General features: G+C 46.3%; 2 protein-coding genes across 14 annotated transcripts in view; one reads left to right on the top strand and one right to left on the bottom strand.

Annotated features, from left to right (window-relative positions):
* Window positions 1-5889, top strand: part of LOC119456826 (PTB domain-containing engulfment adapter protein 1-like) — a 73819-nt gene extending 67930 nt beyond the window's left edge. For all 13 annotated transcript variants that reach the window (XM_049669374.1, XM_049669369.1, XM_049669375.1 and 10 more), the window contains one exon: window positions 3101-5889. In XM_049669374.1, coding sequence (XP_049525331.1) covers window positions 3101-3187 — 87 coding nt within the window. In that variant the 3' untranslated portion in view covers window positions 3188-5889. The remainder of the gene's footprint in view (window positions 1-3100) is intronic.
* A 3553-nt stretch (window positions 5890-9442) lies between these two features.
* Window positions 9443-22346, bottom strand: LOC125939680 (uncharacterized). The gene is made up of 4 exons (XM_049669092.1): window positions 22310-22346; window positions 20265-20522; window positions 13758-14035; window positions 9443-10073 (listed from the first exon to the last, which is right to left on the bottom strand). The coding sequence occupies exons 1-4, from the start codon at window positions 22344-22346 to the stop codon at window positions 9987-9989; spliced, it is 660 nt and encodes a 219-aa protein (XP_049525049.1). The 3' UTR covers window positions 9443-9986.
* Between the last annotated feature and the right edge of the window lie 439 nt (window positions 22347-22785).

Genomic DNA, 22785 nt, shown 5'->3' with positions numbered 1-22785 from the left:
GGCGACGTATCAAGGGCAATTTACTGTATTTACACGATTGTAAGTCGACTCAAATGTAGGTCGACCCCCCCCAAAATTGCATGTCTCAAAAAAAAAGAGGGGGGGGGGGGGGAGAAAAGCCACGCGAGTGCATTTCACTCAAGGGAAATTTATTGATGGGGTTGCTAAAGCTACTCATCGTCACTAGAGTTGACCTCACTGGTACTGCTGCCATCATAGCTGCTGCTGGTCCCACAGCACGTCATCATCAAGTGTGAGTCCACACTTCGCGAATGACCGTACCACGACACCACGCGGTACAGCCGCCCACGCAGAGAGGACCTACCCGCACACAGTAGCCAGGGAGGCCAAATTTCCTCGCGCTGAAGCCGCCACTGCCGCACCACACGTTCACTGACTCCAGACTTGCGTCCCGCTGCGCAGTTGTTAGCTTCCTCGGCATGGAGGATAGCAGTCCGTTTTAACGCTACTGAGAACGAGCGCCGAAAGTTCTTGGCACTCATGACAGGCGCGACGATTCAGCACAACAGCTGAAGTGACAGATGCGTGCGGCCGTCGAAAACAATCGTATCTCAAAGAAAAGCTCTTCCGCCAACTACTAATACCCCCCAGACGACGGCTCTTCTGCCAGCTACCAATACCCCCCTAACGGCGGCTCTTCCGCCAGCTACCAATACCCCCCTAACGGCGGTTCTTCCGCCAGCTACCAATACCCCCAAACGGTGGCTCTTCCATGATCGATGCTCCCACAAGAGCCGTGCACTCGCGGTGCGCGCAATCAAAATGTATGCAATACGGTAAATTAATATACTACGCTTCTACCGTAACCATAAAAACGTAGGTGCAAAGTTGTAACCACGCCATAGCGCCCCTGATTTCTCGTTTCTCTTGCCGTTACTAGCGGTACACGGTTCGGTTTCGATTCTAAGTCGACCCCCCAACATTGGATTGCCAAATTTGAAAAAATGGGTCGACCTACAATCGTGTAAATACGGTAATACATGTAAGCCAATGTAGGATTTAGGTCGGGACTGCGAAAACGCAATGTAGCAGCCGGGAAAACGCAGCAGCAAGGAATGGTATCACCAGGTTTTAGGAATATTAGGAATTTTTTCTGTTACAAATAAATTCATTTTTTCTTGACTTTGTGTATGTTTTGACGATACGAATTTTGGATGATACGAATATTTCACGCGACCCCGCGAGATTCGTATCATCTAGGTTCTGCTGTATTAGGGACTGTGCCAGTGTAATTTCTGAGACTAATTTCTGAGACTAAATCAAATACGAATCAAATAGTGCCAGAAGCCAATCAAATATTAAATAGCTTTCTGGTATTGAGTTTCTGGTATTGAGAATTTCACAATTCGTAACTATGCTCACATCTTAGTATTCATAACATTAGCAAGTTCCTCTCGTTACAATACACATTATGAGGCAATGTTTATTAAAAGCACAGATGGAGCACTAGGAACAAATAAGCAGCTTCTTCGCATGCACAGGACTCAAATGATAGTTGTATAGCGGCTGGTAAAGTATGGCTTCCTGAGCGACGCAGCCTGCTCCGCTACCAGGGTTCTCCCCAAATTTTGAGAGGCGGAGATTTGAGGACCACAGGGGGGTGAGCACAAGCACGTACTGAATAATGACAACACAACAGACGTTCGAGCGCAATCGCACAACGCAACAATGCAAGAACTTGTATCTGCAAATGCAGCTTTCGGGTGCTATTCTGGATACTAGTTAAAAACTCAAGGTCGCCTTATCTGATCGGTTGAGAGTACCGAAGGAGAAAAAAAAATAATTACCAGGAGGGGACTTTCTCTCGTTTTTATTATTGTGATAGCAATTACACGGACGGTCCAGGAGCATTTCTGTCATCGTCGTAGCGCCGAGAGGTTCCGTATAACTTCCACGGCCGATAAAATCCTCGCCCACCGATGGGAGAGGAGATCAACGAGGGCGATGCGGAGGAGGAGCAAGAGACGTAGAGCATGAGTAGGTGGCAGTTCACGACCAGGATGAACAAAGTGTTTAATCTAGGTGTGGGGCATCATCCCTTTTGTAATTGTTGTGAAATCATTGGCTAAATCCAGAATGCCAAGCACACTATCAACTGTATGGAGTTCGAGATGTAGTGGTTCTTCGTAGATAGGGATAAAATGCCCTCTGAGAGTGGTGACAATGAACGTCCTATTCTGTGAAAGTAAAGTACGCTGGTTTTGTCATCTTTTTGCCGGAATCGAAGGCATCCTATGTGTTTATCGACAAGAAGGCTGAATGCACTTTCGATTTCTGCTTTAAGAGGTCTAGTGTTATTTTTTTATGCGCCATAGTCCTGGCAGAAATTTCCGAAATTTTGGGCACCTTATGGCGTGTCCTTAAAGCGTGCTTCAATATTTGGACTCCGCTTGCACAACCGCATTCCAATTTGGCCACAGAAACAAGCGAAAATAGCAATATTTTGGTTTTAATGTCACTGGCATGATTGCCAGCCCTCTCGCTGACTCTTGCTTGAAACCAAAATGAAGCCTAGTACGTTCAGTAGTCGCAGACCGCACTCAAGTTATCCAAACCGCAGGACAAGCCAAGCCAAACCACTAAGTGTTGAAAGGCTGCATCAGCTGCATTTGCCATTTGTCTTGAGAGTTCCGCACATTGAGCGTTTTTCATTTATGTGTCAAATAGCTACACGATCCTGGGCGACTTCTTCAAGCAGTTTCAAGTGGTGCCAAGTGCATTCTCGATGCCTGCACCAATGAGAGTGGGGATTACATGAGGGAAGCGCAGGATAATGACTGTTGCAGAGAAACAAGCAGCTACTATTTCAACTCAATTGAATTTGGTTATATTGCCATGGGAGAAAGATTCAGTGCATGCATTGATGGTGCTTTCATCTGTCTGTGGAGACAGCATTGCACTGGTCAAAATACGAACTGACCAGGACTAACAAGTTTTTATTCAAAACGTGTTAAGCATGTCGGTGGGGTTGCACCTGTATTCAGCTGTGCTCTTTTGGAGCATCTGTAGATGTAATTTCAGCACATCTTTTAGCTAATTGTTTCTGCAGGTCATCTGTATCATCATTGCCTCTTTTCAGGATGGTTTCAGCCGAGGACTCTCCTTTGGAAAGGATGATTTTCTTCTTGAACAGTTGGACCCATTGGGAAGCAAGCCACTTGCCTGAATTGATGAGTGTGAAAATTAAGTCAGCAATGTTATAGTGCCCCCTCCCCGGTTTTTTTATCGGAGCTGTTTTAAGCTGAATTTTGAGTTCAAGTGGTTTTCTTTTTCCATGTAATTTCGTCATTTCTTGTACTAGTAGAGCACGACATGGTAAAAGGAAGCCCTGTGTTAGGAGAATGGACCGCGCATATCTGCCCAAGTGTGCTTTTGTTTCGTTGTTTTAGACATGTTTGTTGTAAGAGGCCCACATAATCTCTGCAAGTTCGCACATGCCGATGCTTTACAACACATTTTCATTCCATAATTCCCGAGAACTTGGTTTCAGCAGAACCAAACCATTTTACTTTTCTCGAAGAATTGTCAACTGTGTTCGGTGCTTTATTACTACTTTTGCACTTGTGTTAAAGGTCACTAAGGGGACAGTGTATGGGTGCACATGCGGTTTTTGTTACTATCTCAAAAGGCTAGTCTTGTAAGACAGCCTTTTTATTTTTTTTCCCAACACCTGCCAATCTTTATACATGAAGGTGTTTTATTTTTCACTTGTTGTAGATGTTGTTTGAGTGTGCTGCGATAGAGGCTTGGATGTCGAACCAACTCTGAATATAGATAAGTATTTTAGCTTTGTTGGCCTTGTCCAACACTGGTTCCACTGCGTGAACAGAGCCAGGCATTAGAGCTGTGATTCCTTTCCTCTTCCTTTTTTTGCTTTGGCATTTTGCATCGCTTTCTTTACTTCCACTTGCACAAGGTATGCACAGATAACATATCTAGGTATACATCTGTTAGGGCTTACCACCACTGTACATGCGACCACTCTTTCATCCATTTTGAAGTGTCTTAACAGATGTCATGCCTGAACTGAATGTAGCTAGGTCTTCTAATAAATTCCTACCAGAATGGATAATACATTTCCGGAAGAGACCTGGGGCGGAGCGTGGGGAGTAACTGCATATATGCCATTGTCAGGGGGGCTGTAACCTGTTAATAGCAATAATGCTGATATGTTGTATTAAGTCATGCCCACTCATCTCACATCATTGGGATCACAAGAGCATTATGCGTCTGAACAGCTGATTTGTGCATGCTTTGAGCATGAACTCCTATATATATAACCAAATGTTTGGCAGTGGATAGCTTGAGGAATAGCAGACACAACTGACTTGCGAGCATTTATGTACACAAGCAACTATGTCATTGCTTACATGCAAAACTGACTCGACTTGGGCCTTTCTGTACACAGGGCCAATAGTGTGTGCTAACTTTAGGTCAGCTGTTTTGAAGTCTCCCTACTCACTGACTACACTTGAGACCTCCACTTGGGTTTCTGCTCTTTCTTAGCTAAATACTGTGACTAGCATGTTTAATTTTGACAGTGCTAAAATCTGGAGGTGGAGCAGAAGGCTATTCTTGGGTTCTTTAGTTATTGAATCTCCCAGGAGGTGGTACCTTGAAACGCATCTGATATGGTTCGTTTAGCAGAGCTGCTTGGCAACACTCGCATGATACATAACGAATAGGCATAAGGTGGCATACATCAGCAGAGATCATGCGCTGCACTGGCGCAGCCATAATAAAGAATGCTTTTTTGCTGAGGAGAATTTTTTGCTGATTTTTTGCCTCTATTTAGAGGCAAGAATGCTATAGTAATAAGTCTGAAAGTAATCAATATTAAAGCAAGTGCAGTCACATTTTAAAAATATTTGTTTTGACCTCTTGAGCCCGTTGGAACATGGCAATTATATACTGTGTCAGCTTTGATCCATACCGCATTGTAATGCAAGTAGTAGCGAAATGTGAGGTTCTGAAATTGGTAAGCGTCTTTTTTTCTCAAACAGATGGTTCAAAGCTGCATAGTCGGGATGAACTAGTTTTTGGACAATGCAAGTTTAATCCGGTTAAGACCACTAAGGGGTAGTATTTTACCTCTAATAAAGTAAGGCAACGTGCGATCAACCCGCCCGAAAATACTTCAAACTTCACATTTCTGTAGTTCATTTAATGCATGAAGGTTACGCTGTTATTCTGGTTATACCAGACAGGCATTGCTGCAAGGTCTGTATAGGAGCATAATATAGCAAAATTTTAAACCATAGGGGCAGGTAATATTAATGCAAGAGACGTAAATATGTCAAGTTTGAGCGGTAACAAACCAAAAGTAAACACTAAAATAAATAAAAATAACACTAAATTAATATGCTAGTCACAGTATTAAACTGTAGATTAATGCGAGGATTGACTGTCATGACGTGTGCCAAGTTGTAAAGCATTTTTTAATAGACGCCAAGTTAGAGGTTTGGAATCTATTAAAACTTGTTATTGGTGTTTCTTAAGGTGATGTGCGAATGTTTTCCCTAAATGGTCGCTGCTCTCTGCATGCTATGCAATTTGATGGCAACAGCGCAGTGATGGTTGTATGAGAGCTGAAATTTGTCATTTTTTTAACATTCTGCCTTTTCTGGAAGTTTGCACCAGTGCTTAACAGTGTGTTTCAGCTGTTTGGTTTGATTTAACTTCTCTTTGCAGAGACTAAGAGAAGTCTTGCATTGAATTGTACTGACAGTTCTTGAAAACATTTGTCATAAAGAGCATAAGCAGACTTAATGTAATTTTACACCCAGAACAAAGCACCACATGAAAAATTCTGGTTCAAAGAAGTGTAATGCGACATTGTTTGTTGACAATAAAACTGTTTTTTTTTTTTTCATTTCTAAATGGCATTGAATTAATATTCGAATAGGCCCGATAGCTCTTGCATGCTGGGTATTGTGTCGATGGCATCTGCAAGCGTCTTTGTGGCCCTACTGAATGCAGTTTTCATGACATTAGATTCCGGCCATATAGACTAAGGTTGCCTTCTGCTTCAGGTCATTGGTACAGTCGAATCTCGTTAATTCAAACACGCTTAATTCTAACTTCCGGTTTATTCGAACTGACACTGTGGTCCTGTCAAAGTTATGTGTATTCCTATGGGCAAAAACGCCCGGTAATTCGAACGCAAAAACATTTGCAACGGTTAATTCGAACATATGGCGCATCAACAATGCCCTCAGCAGCGCGCCATATCACGCAGCGGCACCTCCGACCGGCATTGCTCTGACACCGCCATAGAGCAAAAGCTTAGGAGAGACCCCTCAATGCCATGCGGAGAAAAAGAAAACGGAAAAAAAAAATGCGGCGGAAATTTCACTCTCAAATGGCAAGGTCGCCGTTTCACCGTCGTGCCGGAACACGCGCATATGAGCCCACGTCTCGCCCATCGCTGCTGCTGCGGCGCAGAGAGAAGCAACGGCAGAGGCCTAGTCCAGCCAACTACCGGATAACGGCAGAAAATGAAACTTCGGGGAGCGGGCTAAGCTGGCGCCGGGCCGGCTGGAGCGGCGGTGCCGGCACGGCGGGAGGCTTGCTTGCTTGCTTCCTATGCCATGGCGCATACCCACCACGGGGGATTGGCCAAGAAACGGCGGCGGGCGTGCACGGAGACAGTCAAAAGTGGGGGAGCTACGAGGGAGTTGAGAGGGAGGTCGAGGGGAGCCACCAAAGTGCCGGCGTTGCCAAGGCCAAATTTGCTTCTCTGTCGCCCTCCTCCCTCACCTTCGATGGTCTCCGCACGCACCCGTCGCCGTGCCGGCGCCGCCCGCTCCCTGAAGTTCCGTTTTCTGCGGTTATCGGGAAGCGAGCATTGGCCCACGTGGGCAGTTTCATGGCCCTCGCTCGCTACGTGCTTGCGCGCCACATTTCGCGACTCGCACCGTTCGTACATCGTGCAAGAATACTTCAAAATAAGTCCTTTTAATTCGAACAAATTTTCGGGCCCCTTCGAGTTCGAATTATCGAGAATCGACTGTAATTTAACATCACCCCAACTTGTCCAGCTATGGAATGGATGCTTCATACTATTGTACATGCACAAATTCCTACATCATAGAGTGTATGCCACCGGACCTTGTTGCATAACCCAGTCGTCCGGCGTACCCCTTTGTATAGAGCCGATGGAGTTAAATGTCTCGGGAGGAAACTTAGTATTGTTGCACTGGTCGTGTGTCCCAGGATCACCGATTGAAAGATTACATCGACGAATCAAAACACACAAACTTCGTGATGTGTAAGGTTCTATACAGAACCTGTATGGAAGGATTCCTTATTGAAACAAGTCTAGAAACGTTTGTTTTGACTTGATCAGTGACCCAATCTTGCAATGATACTTTTACCTGACGAGACAGTCTTCCATCAAATGCTCGATTTCATCGGACAACGTCACTACTTCAGAGAAATAAGGTTGAGGGAAGCTGAACGGCAGTGAGACACAAAGCACTGTATTCACCTGGATGTATAGGGTCGTCCACTGTTAGTACTAACATGGCGCAGCGTGACCGCGCTCAACGGAGCGCCAGAGCACACAGCGCGGCCGCGCATCCAAGCTAAGCGGCACAGGTGCATGGGAGGCTCAAAGGCAGGGCTTCGCATCACCTATATCGCAGGAGAGCAACATGCTACATATGAAACAAAGCCCCGCCTCCAAGCCGCAGTGCACCTGCGCCGCTTAGCTTCGATGCGCGGCCACGCTAGGTGCGCTGGCGCTCCATGGACTGCGGTCACGCTGCGCCGTGTATGTACTAAGAGTGGACGACTCTGTACGTCTGTCCCAGGGTCCATATCATTATGGAAAGACTACCTTGCGGTGGATTGTGGAGGAACATTCCAGAAAATGGTAGCTACCCTGCCATGCAGATGTTACCATTAAATGGACTCTAAAGACATGCTAGAACAGTTTAAACTGAACAGTTATTCCAGAAATCTTCCTGAATTTGCATTAATTTTACAGTGATAGGTTTAATATTAGAAAAGAAGATAGGTTAAAGTAAGCAGTTTGAATTTCGCTCCCAAACCCCTGCGCCGATACGTCTGTGATGCATATTTAGAATTTTTTTTCTTGTGTCATGACTCGCCACACGTTTTTGAAGCTTTCCAAGTTCAGTGCTTGGCTCTTTCAGAATATACTACAATGTAGTCCATCTTGTTGACTGTAAATTAACAAGGCCTGATTAGATGCTATCAAAATTTGTGACAGAATGGCAGGTGGTGCAGGAATTTTCAAGGTGGCATTGCCACCAGTCTTTCGTTTTTGCACCTTGTCTGGTGTACCAGTATTCGTCTTGCAGTATTTTTTTATTTTAGTATTACAGTAATTTGCTATTATGACTCAAATCATTTTTCTTTAATGTCCCTTTAATGTTGCCTTTGTACTGACAGGTAGCCAGGTAATAGCAGCACTAGTTATGTCATCTTGTAAGGTTGTGCTCAATCTCGTATGAAATTCCTTCATGCAGTCAGCAACTGCATTCTATTAACTTCGGCCGTGGAGTTCTCAGCAGCTATAATTTTGCCGCCAAGAAAACCTTCTTCTTTGCACACAACTTAGCACATTTGTGTTCAGAACTGCATTGTGGCACCACCCGAATGACTCGAATGACCCCGAGTTCCGGGTAGCATCTGGGATTGCCCAGATAGTCGGCACACACCTGAGGGGCTAACTGACACGTCAGCTAACGTGGCCACTTTGACGGAGCTTACCAAGTCCATCAGTTCACCGTTTACCAGAAGCAGCAGACCAACCCAAATCGGGAGTGGACACCATCAATGTCGCACCCTCACCCCTGTTTTCCTGTTGCCTCTTGTCATCACACCAACACTGAGTACACCTGGACAGGAGGCCAAAATTCTTCCCTCTTTCAACTGTTTATGGAATACTAGGGGACCTATTCAGGACTGTAAGTAGTGTAACTGTAGTTTACTTTTCTGTGAGATTTCTACACTTGCTCCAGCTCAGTCGCCTCGTATGCTGCTACTTGTTGCGAGGGCCGATGTAGCAGCACACGAGCCGCCGGAGCGATTGTCGAAATTTCGCAATGTCATGCTCCTACATGTCAACATACTGTTCCAACGTCGAAACAGCGTTCTCCTGGGAAACGAAACAAACTGGCTGTAGGAAAGCTATTATATTAACGGTGTTCTGAGGCTCGTCACTATTTTTTATAGGGTTTAGAGGTCAAGGACCTCCATTTCTAGCAATAAAGAGAATAGTTGAAAATATGTTGGTACCCCATTAAGGTAGCAGGACGACCAAGACGTGGATGTTATGTGCTTATTTACAAGATTGTTCTTTCTCGAGAGCATTTCAGTAATGAGCAGCTGACTGGTAGTTTGCACTTCAATACGCAAGTCATACATGATGCATGCAAAGAGGACTTGACGATTGTACTGTGGGCTCTGGGAGTAATTTTATTTCACTAAACTTCGAAGGATATCCAAGTAAAAATGGTAAATTTGCATACCGAGATACTTGCAGCACATTTTGCTAGTGCGAGCCGGCCGGCACTCGTTTAACTAGGACAGCATAAATCAAACATTCAAATACATTAAACTGAATCTAGAGTACATTTAACTCTGAACACACATACACACTTAGCTGTTAGCATTCAAAATATGTTGCGTTGGAGGCTCGGAGGTCAAGTTTGCCCCTGATAAGAATTGAGTACTAGAATCCCTACGAACGTAATTGGTAAACCACGGTAAGCCTAATAATTCGACGAGCGCTGATGCATACATTCGAATCTAGGGCATTTGCATCTTATCTTCCACAGCCATAATATTGCTACTTAAGTTCAGACGCAACATATTGGTCTCCAATCATGGTGACATCATTATTCATTAACAAAGTCCACCGCCATTGAGTGGTTGTGTGGAGGCAGGTGCGAGAGCGTCCTGTTTGTCTGGGACTCGCGGAGCTGCTGTACGAGTCAGCAGGGTTTACTGGCAAGTAGGACATCAGTCAGGTCGAAGTACTGTGGAGCGCTGTTTGCTCCCACCTTTAGCAGCAGCGTCAACTGAAAAAAACAATTGCCTGTTTCAATACAAACGCGGACACTTCACATACGAAGACATGGCCATGCAAAAGACTCGCAGCACACTGGCGCTGCTACCATTATGAAACTTTGTCTTGACAATAGAGCCAACAGGAATGCCAAATTAAATTGAACGTTGCTAGGTGTTTTCTTAAACCTAATCTGCTAATTGGCAGAAAAGGAATTTTATTAGCAGAAAATAAAGGTCCAAGAGTTTCATTATTGAATTTCGCGCTGGAACCACACCGCTGGTACATTGCTATGATGTCACAGATTTCAAAGTACAGTAGAAAGAGTTGCGTTCCTCTTGTTCCTGCTCGTACGCTCAGAGTCGGCGATCCCGTTCCCATTTATCTAAGAAATGGAAGGGGGGGGAGGTATTTAAAAACTGCAACGCATAGGAACTTGCAGTACCTAAGGAAACTTATTGAGGTTGCGCCGAGAGTAACCGAGAGGGATGGTGAGCTAGTGCCTCCTCGGGCAAGGTCTGCGACGTCACAGGAGGTGGCTTTGTGTGAGCGCGCCTTCATGCAGCGGCGTCTTACGCGTACAAGGGGGGAAGGCGGCAATGGTGTGCGGTCTTCTCACGAGCGGAAGGGGGAGCGGGGAAATGTGCGCGCGCTAGGATATGGGGAGGAGGGGATAGTTTAGTGCGCATTTTCTCTACTCTGGCTGCGGCAGCTGAGCTTGGCCGCCAACGCTCTATCTTGGAGGCAATCTGAGATGGGTTCGAAGCCTACGCGGCCCGCTTCGTGTGTGCTGTGCTCTCGCGTGCCTAGTTCGCATTGAAGCGAGAGGCAGCACGAAGGGGAATTCGCTCGCCGCTGCTACCACTCTTGGTCATGCCAGCGTTCTGACACCGAGTGCCCGCGGTCATCAATTGAGAGTGTGCGCATGTCAGCATGCTTGTTAATTTAGTTAGCAAATGTTTGCAGAAGTTTATGCACCTGATAGAAGTACTAGCCTTACTTCGTATAGCTGTCGCAATCAATGCTTCGCCTTGCGGGTGAAACTGCAACATTTTTATAGGAACAAGTTAACCCAACTATTGCGAACAACACTTATTCACCATAAAGTTTCGATGACGCAACGTGAGCAGCCAATCGGATAGCTCGCCTGACTGACGTCACGTGCAGCACATGACTGAGCCGATGAAAACTCGGGGGAGACCTTATAATAAATTACACGCTTCATGCGGAGCGATTCAATGTGTCACTTGATGATCAGAAGGTCCTACCCTAACGACTCGGTACGTTTGTACAAAAAAAAAAGTTTCAGGGTTCCTTTAACAGGTTAGGAACAAGCTGAGACATACACGCACACACATTGCCGTAATTGTGTTACATGGTGGCAGGAAGCGGGAAATTGACGAGGACATGTGAGATTCGTACCAACTAGCCGGGACAAATTACCTTGAGTTTGCCGCAAGCTTCTACGCTTGGTGACACAGTTTTCGTGAGCGAACAACATTAAATCTGATCGTATTTATGTCTGAGTGCATATCTGCATTCTGCATGACGCGCCTTCCTCAAAAGACGAGTCAGTACAGGTGTAAGTTTGCCATTTCAAAAGCTTTTATTCGAGCAGAACGTTTCGGGAATTTTTGTTTGATTGAGCATGCCACTTAAAATTTTGGTCTGAATGGCTACAAGGAAAATTATGTTCTGTGCGAGAGATTGCGACCATAGTTTTTATAGCATAGTCCTGCCACAACATTAGTTCCTGACTGGGCGCCTACCAGCGATTTGATAGTGGCTTGGCAGATGGGGGTAGGGACTGCGTCTGCTGCCATTTTAGTCTCGAGCTGGCTGCCTGAGGACAAAAACGTACCGGAGCAAATATTCGGAACAGGATGACGCATGTTTCGCCCTTGCTCGCCCTGACCAAGCCCACGACCGAGGAAAATGGAGACTGAAATCCAGAAGAGCCCGGAACCAAGGCTGAGGAATATTACCGGGCATGTTTCTGTTGCAGGTAATATTCCCAACACGACTCAGCACATTGTAATGAACTGAAAATATGTTCACCCACCCAGGACTTTAGGGAACGTCACCCATCCAGAAGTGTTGTTCAAAGCTGACCGGAGGGTTAGGTCAGCGATCGACATAAAGATGTAGCCGGGGTCATTATGGTTAAGATCACAACATAGAGGTTTTACGTGCCAATGCCATGATCTGATTATGAGGCACGCCGAATTGCGGGACTCCAAATTAATTTTCACCATTTGGGGTTCTTTAATGTCCACCCAATGCATGGTACACTGGCGTTTTTGCATGTTGCCCCAATCGAAATGCGGCCGCGCCGCGGTCGGGATTTGATCCCGCGACCTCGTGCTTAGCAGCGCAACGCCAAATCCACTTAGCAACAGCGGCGGGTAGGTGGAGGTCTTCATATAAAGACAGAAAGTATAAAGTGGAGATAGGAAAAATGCTAGAAGGCACTAACCTAATTAAGGCTCACGCAGGATTCAAATATCTGGCTATTTGACGCCGCATAGTAGCCACACCGTCTCGAAGTGCAATATTATTAGAGGTCATCATCATCGGTGTGCGGCGGCGGACGGGCGTGTAATCTGTTATTCCTCAATATACAGTATTCGACTACAAGATATCTACCAAACTTACTGCAGTAAACATTTCATGCAAATATATAAGGAAGGGGGAAAACAAGTATTAAAAGATGTGCAGCAACAGTTGACATAAATGTCAATGTAAACGAATAGGTGAGCGCTTCGCTTATTTAAAAGGCTGATGCGCTTGAAGGTGTGTATTTGTAGTGGTAGTAATTGGTTGTTTATCTAACTATAAATAGAAAACTATAGGAAGGGAAGGGAAATTGCTGCTGACCGCAGCGGAGGGGGGAGGCTGGGGAATAAAAGGACAGGAGGAGAGGTATATTTGTTGCAGAAATAATGTTTAGGTACCGTTTTTCTTTTTTTGCCGTTGCGTAATTTTCCGTAGAAAGCAGCCGTCAATCACCATAGTTGTCGCGACAGTATAGGTGGTTATACATATCGGCGAGGTACCGGTTTCGATTCTCTGCTGCAGTGGCCACATATTGAAGAGTGCGAAATGCAACAAACGCTCGTGTACGTTGTACAAAATAATCCGGACTTCCCACTACGCCGTGACTCACAATCGGTTCTGAAGAATTTAATTTCATATTTTTAGTGCGCGTGTTGTCTCCAGCGGCGCGAGCGCCGGCGTGGAAGGCTACTGCCATCCCCCTCTTTTGTCGCCGGAGCCCTCTCCCGCTGCCGCAACAGAGGGAGAGACCAGAAGAGGGACGCAACCGAGGTTGCGGGACGGACGAGCCCTTTGTATCGGCGCCTTCGGATCAGCGGTGAAACCCTGACCACCACAAAAACTGGCGAAAGAGCCAGAAAAAAATATATTTGCCTTAAAAGAATACGGACAATAACACAGGCCACAAGAGACCACGTTCATCGCCCATGTGCATATTGGGCGCATAAGCGTTCCATAGTTAATTACACAAAAGTGCTGTTTAATAAACAGCGCTAAAGAATTGAGATGGCCAAAAGAATGAAGAGGGCCACTGTCGCCCACCCTGAAAGGTCTTCGAGGGACTATAGTGTATAGTAGTATTGCGGTCATGATATGTACCGAACATGGATCTCGGCACGTCGGCGTGCGCCGCCTCGCTCACCTGCACCTGTATGGGCCGGGTGATGGTTATGCTGTACGGTGTCCAGTGCGAGTAGTGCCGGGTCAGCGTGCTGCTCTTGATCACGTTCCGGTCGAGTACCGAGAGCCGCACGTGCAGTTGGGAAGAGCCTCCCGCGCCGTCGCGGAAGGGGCCCTTGCGGAATCGGAAGCGTAGGCAGGCTGAGGCCTCCGTATCATTATCCGGCAAAGCCAACACTCGATCCAGAGTCACTGCCGCTGATTCGTTCTGACCTACGGTCGTGGTCAGGTAACCGCCACCTGCAGTGGCATACACGAATGGCGGCCTTGTTTCAACGTTCATCAGTTAAAAAAAAAAAAAAAAATCACCGCCCAAGCACTCCGGAGGTACAGATGGTTAACCATGCAGCGGAGCTTAAACGTGCGGCCCCGGTAATAACAGCGAAGCTGTTTAAGCCAGCCGTAATTTGTGGTGCGTACCGTGGTAGCCATAGCAACCCGGAGGAGGAGGAGAACGCGTGCATGCGCACGCGGTCTCCTCCTCGCCAGCTCTCTGCTTTCCCGACCCCTGCCTCTCTTCTCTCCGCGGCGCGCTGAGCCAGGAGAAAATAGGGAGCCTACATGCAACGGTGTCAGGGAGAAAAATGTGGTTGATTCCTCTTATATAGGAATCGGTATAGAACACGAAAGTGAAACGTGTCTTCACAGAAGTAGTGTAATGTTTATTGCACATTGATATATAATGTCTATTGGTGTTTTGTGGCTAAAGTGCCCTTAGGCGTTGATGCACCCACGCTGACGCCTGGTGGCACGTCTCCTCCATCACGACTAACAACGTCGATGACCATGAGCAACCGTCGTGCATATGGAAGCTGCACTACGCTGCACACGCTAGCACAACGCGAAAGACGAAGCACGTAACTGACACACTAATACAACGCGCAAGACAAAGCACGTAACTGAATCGTCACCGAGTCAAATCAGCGCGTACAGCGCGTCGTAATTGCAGCCTCCGCGATCAACTTCAGAAACATTTTCAGAGCTAATTGCGGAGGCCACGCTCCGCTGTGCTGACTACGGTGAACGCCACCTAGTAGTGCTTCTGCGAGAACGCGTTGGTAGTGCTTCTTGATGCCAGCGTCCCTTCGAATGCTGGCATCGAGGCGTCGTAGCGCTGAGACCACCGAAGCGTTCACTGTCGGTGCGCGTTAGTGTCATAATGCAGTACTTCTCTTTTCTGCTCGTAGGCGGCGGCACCGCCCCGAGCAAGAGCGCGGGTACACGGAGGAGTGTTAGATATATAAGGCGCGTCTGTGTAGTTCTCTGCAAATGCGTTTGTGGCGCAATGGGTTAAACGCTCGGCGATCTATCGTCGCGGACCGAGAGGTCGTGGGTTCGATTTCCAAATTTTGCATGTTTGTGGAACTTTTTCTTCTGGTTTCTTTCTTTGTATTATGTTCGTGTATGTTCGTGTGACGTATTTCCGTGACGGAAATACGTCAGTGAAGTCTTGGTGGACCCCGGCATAAAACACTTTCGTGTTAAAAAAAAAAAGAAAAAAGGCGAAAGCTTGCACTAGACCGCGCAAAGCTCAAGACACAGCGAAGCTGGCTGATTGATATCGAGCGGCTCGCCTTTAACGCGTTCGGCGTCAGCAAGCGACAGCGTTCTTGGCACTGGACCAAACTTGGTTTGCCTGCCTGCGTTTGTGCAATGCCAGGAGCGCTGTCGCCCGTAGACGCCCACGCGTCCAGCGCTAGTCACGCGAAATGTCGCGAAAGGGAAGGTACCTCCGAAAATGGTCGCTCGAGAATACCTTCCTACATGCGTAGTTAAGTTAAACCAAGTTAAGACCTAGCAGCAACCAAGTTCATACCTAGCAGTAGCAGCCAGTAAGCTTCGCTGTGCCTAAGCTTCGCGCGACTGAGTGCAAACCTGCCTTATTTTTTGTCACTGGGTTAATCTCGACGGCACATTAAAGTTAATTAAAGTACATTATTGGTTACGTCTTTGTGTTTCTTAATGAGGTTACACACACGTTCGGCTGCGACGGAGAAAACGACGTCACTGACGGTATGCGCGCAGTCAGCCGTTGTCGCATTGACGCTTGCGATTCTTCAAAATTAAATCTGTCCGTCACTAAGACAATGAATGGCTCATACCCCCTTAAAATGACTCGTACCACCGTAAACGCGGCCTCCCCATTACGACGACAGAAGAGAAATAAAATTCTACGCTGGAATGATGAGCGGCAACGGAGCCAGCTGTGGAAGAAAACGACGACGAACGCGGCAGCAGTGGAACGAGCGGGTTTGCACCGAGGGGCGCCAACGAGCCAGCTATGGAAGAAGACGACTCTTGAGCCATGCTGATGATGATAGTAGTTGCGCACAGGCGACAGACGGACGAATCGGCTGGCACTATGCAGCGCCGCTTTAAAAACTTGGAGTACACTTAAGCTTCGCCTTTAAGAGTAGAACGCGATAGCGTTATCGGGACCCGTTCGCATCGCATCGTTCGCGTATGGCTAGTAGGCTTTCACTGCAAGCCAGCTTGCAAAGACCAAGCTTACACCGATCCCTTAAAGTCGGCTTCACCTTTAAACTGAAATGTATTGCTGGGAAGACGTTTTTTTCTAGGGGCAATATAAGTGGTCTTATATTAAATTGTGAAGGCCCTAGCACCTTTTTTATTATTTTATTAATTGTTTGCTATTGCCCCGACGCGCGCAGGTCTGGTATAAATGTTTGAGTTTCCTCGTAGCAGAATTAGGTTTTCTCGCACATTCAAATTGCAATCCGACGGTGAATCCGACGCCGAATGGTAATGTTGTACTTTACCATTTTTCTGACGTATTTCACTGTGAGAAATTAAATTTTTGTTCACCAAAACCTTGCACCACGTGGAGGGCCTGCGCGGTCGATGTGGTTGGATGATTTTCTCCGCCACCCGCGATGCACTCACCGGTTGACGGAGAAAACCGGCTGGAACGTTGAGCAAAATTGAATGACGTCGGGCTCAACGAGCCAATCAGCTCATCCAATTTTACTGAAACAGCCAATCAGCGCGCGCCTGAAGGCGAAAGGCGAACTATCGCCGAAGTGAAACGTTTCCGAATACGGCCCCAGAACACAGCACCGACGAAGTCATTGTTTACTCCTCATAGCTCACGGTATTTTCAGGCGCCTGAACTTTCTTTTGTTTTGAGATGGGAGGAAAGGGGTTAACGAAAAGTTTAATAAAGTCGCGAAGTGGCGCTTATCTTCAAATACAGTGTATTCATTCCTTTCTTGGGAAGCGACTGACTAGCCCTTAGCAAATCACATCAAACTCTCCCAGATCACGGAAGCTGGCGCAGGAACTAAATGTGGCGTCGCCACATGTGTATCTGTTTGCTTACTTTCTAGCATATCGGAGGCTCCGCAAGCAAGGGAAGATAGTACTATTTCAAATTTCATAATGCAATCAGATCAGCCAGTCTACCGTCGAAGCTTCTATTTGGTGCCCTTTGAAAGGGTGAGACCGAATTGCGGCAGAAACTAACTGGAACGCCAATGCATTTCTCCGCAAAGTTCGGGAATTAATATCTCGAAACTGGTGTCATTCCGAGAATTCGTTCCAAGTGGATCCGCCTTGCGAACTCCACGGCTACAACTTGTAAATTGCAATATGTAAAACTCCCTAGTCTATGTTGTGTATTTTCCTTATCAATTATTTTTTCGTCATATGCTGTAGGTAGCTGCTCACTAACACACTCTAACGCTGTTCCTACTTGCTCTCGTGTACTTTCGCGCTTTTGAGATATCGCTGCGTCTTATTTATTGATTGATGCGAAAACATCAAATGGCCCATTGAGCGCCTTCTACCAGCGGCCCACCAGCGCCTTCTAGATAGCAGGCCTGTGCACTCTATGCCATCATGCTACTTGGACCGACATTTTCATTGCCAATGTATCGTGCAGACTACGCATGCGTCGCACGTATAGCAGCTTGCATTGACTGATAACGCGAAGATTACGGCAACACGTGCGCTATGAATGCCGACTAGTATATATACTCTGGGCGTTTCTTGAATAAACGTTCTTTTCGTTCTTGGATTCCGTCTAAACGATACACATGGTATCAGAAGGGGGATCGCTTGACGAGGGCAACCGTAGCAATTCCGAGCAATGGAACTAGTCAAGCCACTGGAGCACCTGCAACTTTTAGGCAACATCGCGAAGAATTGGGACCTGTTCATCCAGAAGTTCGACCTGTTCCTACAAGCGACAGCATCTACGAACCAAGGTCAGAAGCTGTCAAGGCTGCGCTGCTGCGCCCGCGAATAGACGCAGAATTGCCGCTCGACTCACGCTCGAGGCACTTTGCGTGTATTCGCGGGCTTCTTTCACGCTCGTAAAAACACTTTTATGTAGCGCGTATTGAGCGACAGAAAGCTGTATCGGGAGTTTTTTTTTTTTTTTTTTATCTTGCTCTACAATTTTCTTTCTCATTGACACTTTTTATCTAATTATAATATTTGAGAAGTTGATTAATCAGGGGTAATGAAGTAATTAGGCGGAATGCGAAAAATAATCTGTGTATCTCCAAGCGACGACAAACATTACTTTGGTTCTGTCCACCTACGTGGCATTTACATATTTTTAAAGTTTCGCTAAAGTTACGTGAGACGCCCTGTATACACTGGGCGAAAGTTCCTGAATAAACGTTCGTTTCGTTCTTGGATTCCGTCTCAACGATACAGCCAAGCCCGGGGTGACGACAGCGGTGACGTCGAAATCACCGCGGCTTACTCGGGAGCGTCGCCCATTTCATTCTATGGCAGTCGGGCAAGGTAGTAGTTACGGATCGAAGTGCACCGGCTTTGTGCTATCTAGGAGGCGTTGGCCAAGCGTCTCAATGCGCTCGCTTGCCCGCGTGGAGTTCATAACTCGAAGGACCACTCAGCGGCGTTCAGTTGGACATTAATGCTTTCGCATTCACAACTCGTAAAGAGTGCTTAGGTGTCCTCTGGATTTTTTATTTATTTGTTAATATGGTTATTCATTTGTGCGCCTGATAATTATTACTCTGTAATCATTTACTTCGCCGCCTCGAAATAAATGAAACCGATGGCATAAGCATGCTTTGACAAGTGATTGAACTATTGCGTTATGGAGTCGCATTGCTCTGTACTAATAATTCTGGTCATAAGTTGTGTTTAGAAATTGTTACATATTGTGTAATTGTTATGCATGTTATGTCTTATCTTCTCAACTGATCTTTTGTCAAGAAAATATTTCGTGATTGTAGCTTCGTGTATTAAAAACTTCACGAGGAGTTAGATGGCTTTTTTTCATTCATGTGTATTTGCGCGACTTGATAAGCACAAAACGCCTATCTCCCTAACGTGTTTAACTGAATACGCTTGTCCATAGCTTGTCCGGCTATGGCTTGTCGCATGGCTCATCCGGGAGACGCCTTGGTGGGGCGAGGGACTCAGGGGGCGAGGGGACTCAGGGGGCGAGGGGACTCGGGGGGCGAGGGGACTCGGGGGGCGAGGGGACTCGGGGGGCGAGGGGACTCGGGGGGCGAGGGGACTCGGGCTGTGAATATGAACTGTCCCCTAATATGAGGTATCGTAAATACTTGTACGTATAAGGCCGTCACTTCAGTGAACCATTCTTCGAGGTCACACAAAGTTTCCTCAAGTGCAACTGTTATCAAAAGAATATATATATATATATATATATATATATATATATATATATATCGGTGGGGTTCGGAAAGCTAGTCGGGCCCCAGCCCCCTCCCCTTCCGTCCCCAGAAAAATGAAAGCTTTCTTCTGCCTACGCTTGGACATTAATGGTTTCACATGCACAACTCACAAGATGTGCTAAGGTGTTCTCGGATTTTGTTATTCGCCATCTTCTTCTTTTTTTTTTAAGCGCCCGCTTCCACAGTTACGGCGATAAGCCATCCGCCATAAAAAAAAACAAAAAAAAAAAACAAAAAAAAACGAATTTCAGTTCAAGTTTATTTTTCTGTAAATAAAACTAAGAGGAATCCGCTAAAAGCCAATCCGTTCAGTAGCTTGACGAAGTGAAAGCCCCCCTCGACATGAAAGCGACGGACTATTCACGGAAAAGTATATAGTTATATACATACGTGTTTGGCGTACAACGAATTGGAATCAAGCTTTAAACAGAATTACAGTACAATTCGAATGGTACTCGCCGTTTCCTCGCCGACAAACAAAGCACCTTTGCAAACAATAACCACACACTGTTGCACGTCCGTATATCACCAGCAAGCAGCGTCAATTATTCAAAAATACTCCCAAATACATGTACACCTGCTTAAATACGAGTAGGAAAGAAAACGAATAGTATACATTGTGATCTGTGAGAACTAGCCGACCAATTTTCCTCGTTGCATGTCTAATTAGTAATATTTTAGGAATTGCAACAATTACAAACGCTCTATCTTTTTCTAACGCTCTAAATGGTTTATTCATTCACACATGGACCATGCAGACGTGAACAGCTTACCGCCTACTAGTCGACGCACTTGGAAACTCCCATAGGGCTCCTCCTTGATCGGACAGTCGAGACTGGGCGCGTGGAAGTTGCAGTAGAAGACGGTACCCGCCGGTAGCGTTACCTGCGGGCCGGCTTCGGTCTCTGACTCTGGAGACGAGGCGCGGAATGCGAAGAAGATCACGCAATGGGTAGCGTGAGGCGGCAGGTCGCACGTGATAGCTCCGTACGCGTGCGAGAAAAACTGACGAGACACCACCTTGGCGAGTACTATACAGGAACACACACATGCACTATGCTGTGACGAAAGGAAGGCGTTCTAGTCATTTGCCGTGCCATGGCGGTTAGTCCCGTACGTCTGTTGTAACGCAATACTCGTGCTGCATGATTGTTTTTCTTGATATTTGTAAGGTTTTTGGATCTCCTTGTCGGAGCATTGCAAATAAATTCTGTTACTACGTTGTATAAAGAGTGTCTCAACAAACGCTAACCGAGCTCTAAAAAAAAAAAAAAGTACAACATATGATTAGGCGATCTTCGGTGTTCGGTCATCAAGCCTCTTCCGCTTCGAGGATCATGCATCTGACTAATTCGAGAATAATATTTAGACAGCTTTCTAGCTTTCATTTTTTTAAATGAAGGTAGTGCTTTCCGATGGAAACTGCTATTCCGTCATGAAACACCCCGTTCACACTCTTTCAGCGCGATATGTCATGCGAATTATTTTTTTACGCGCTTTGCGCGTAGCGCGCGAGATACGAAAAGTGCCGCGTGATGATAATGCGCCCGTTCGCCGCGACACCAGCGGTTCCAAAAATGATTTGAAGGAACTAACTCCGCCCATTTCCTCACTCGGCAACCTGTCGACGCCAGTATAGGGGTGTGTGGATAGTAATATTTGAGACTGAATCGAATACGAATTGAACATTGCCGGAAGCGAATCCAATACCGAATACTTTTCGAATGGTTTCCGAATAATGAGCAGCCGTTTGCACAATTGATAAAAATGACGTTCACATCCTAGCATTTATAAAGTTAGCAAGTTTCTGTCATTACATTGCACGTTTTGAAGCGTTATTTGTTAAAAGTGCAACTGTAAGCATTAGGAACAAATAAGCAGTTTGTTCACATACATGGCTTCTTCGGAGAGGGCGAATGATCGCTGTATGGCCGGTAAACGCTGGCTCCTTGAGTGACGTAGCGCGCTCCACTACGCAAGTTCTCGTGGTTTATGCCCACACTATATCCCCGCGGGGATGCAATCAATCGCACCTTTGCTGCGAGCTGCGCCTCGACGGAGCAGAGCGGGCGAAATATACCTCTGCTGCAGCTAGTGACAGTGCGCCAGGTGTTGCGTGAGGGGAGAGGGCATCGCCGCAACGCCACGTCATCCTCGCTTTCGGCACGAGCGCTCCTCGACGGAGCATAGTGGGCGAAAGGGTCGCTAGCGCGCCAGCTGTTGTTGCGTGAGTTTCGAAAGAGGGCATCGCCGCGTCGGTGGCATGCGGCGTTGGCACCACAGGCTGCTGCTGCTTTCTGGCTCGGGCAGCACGTACTGCTGTGATACATTACTCGCAGCGCAAAACTCGAAGGACCGCTCAGCGGCGTTCAATTGGACATTAATGCTTTCGCAGTCTCAGCTCATAAGAAGCGTTTAGGTGTCCTCGGATTTATAATTATTATTTTATAAATTTATGAGAACTACAAGAACTAATTGCGCATTATGACGACGTTTTAGGCCGATTCACGTTAAGACTAGCCTAATTATACTCAAATTCCGGCACGGTGACACGCCGCCATTCTACAGGAAACTCGCGTAGACGGTGGCGCCAAATTTCTTACACAGGTAATGCTGTAAGAAACTATCGTTTCTGTGTTCTCGCGAGAACCGGCGTGTTCTGCATGACGCGGCACTGTCCCTAGCTTTGTGTGAAACTGCGGATTCTTTAAAAAAAGTCTTCACGTACCAAACTGTAGAACTTTATTTTTTGCTAAAATTACTAAAGACGTATATAGCGTCGCCATCGCTCAGCCACCATGGGAATGATGGCGGGTACATGAATCTTCCAGCTCTTCTTGCTCGTGGTTTGGCATGGTCTTGCGGCTATATTTACTACACCGCCATCTGCCAATATTGGTCCAAATTTCGAAGCAATCCTACTTTCCTAAACACTGAAGGGAAGAAGACCCTGCGCAGACGAATAATCACTGCGAATTGTAGCGTTTGCGATGCATGTTTTTTTTTTTTTTTGCATTGAAAAGATCAATTTGCAAAGACACAATGTTGTTCGAAGCCAGAAGTACGAAGTTTAGGAAAATTCATGTACTTACCATCACTGACAAATTTGAAGCTCCCATATTACACACTATCCAGAGTTCGAAACTCTATAGCAATTTTTTGTTGAAAACTCTGCACCAAACGTGTTCCAAGAGAACTTCTTCTTGGACAAGTTGGTGCTTAGATTTAATAGGTATACTATAGGAAATCTAGCTGTATGTTTTTCTTTGTTTCTGAGGCTGTCATTAAACAGTT

This window comes from Dermacentor silvarum, chromosome 6, assembly GCF_013339745.2.
Source record: "Dermacentor silvarum isolate Dsil-2018 chromosome 6, BIME_Dsil_1.4, whole genome shotgun sequence".
Taxonomy (NCBI): Eukaryota; Metazoa; Arthropoda; class Arachnida; order Ixodida; family Ixodidae; genus Dermacentor; species Dermacentor silvarum.
Note: the sequence above shows the minus strand (reverse complement) of the source record. Positions and strands in the feature narration are given on the sequence as shown.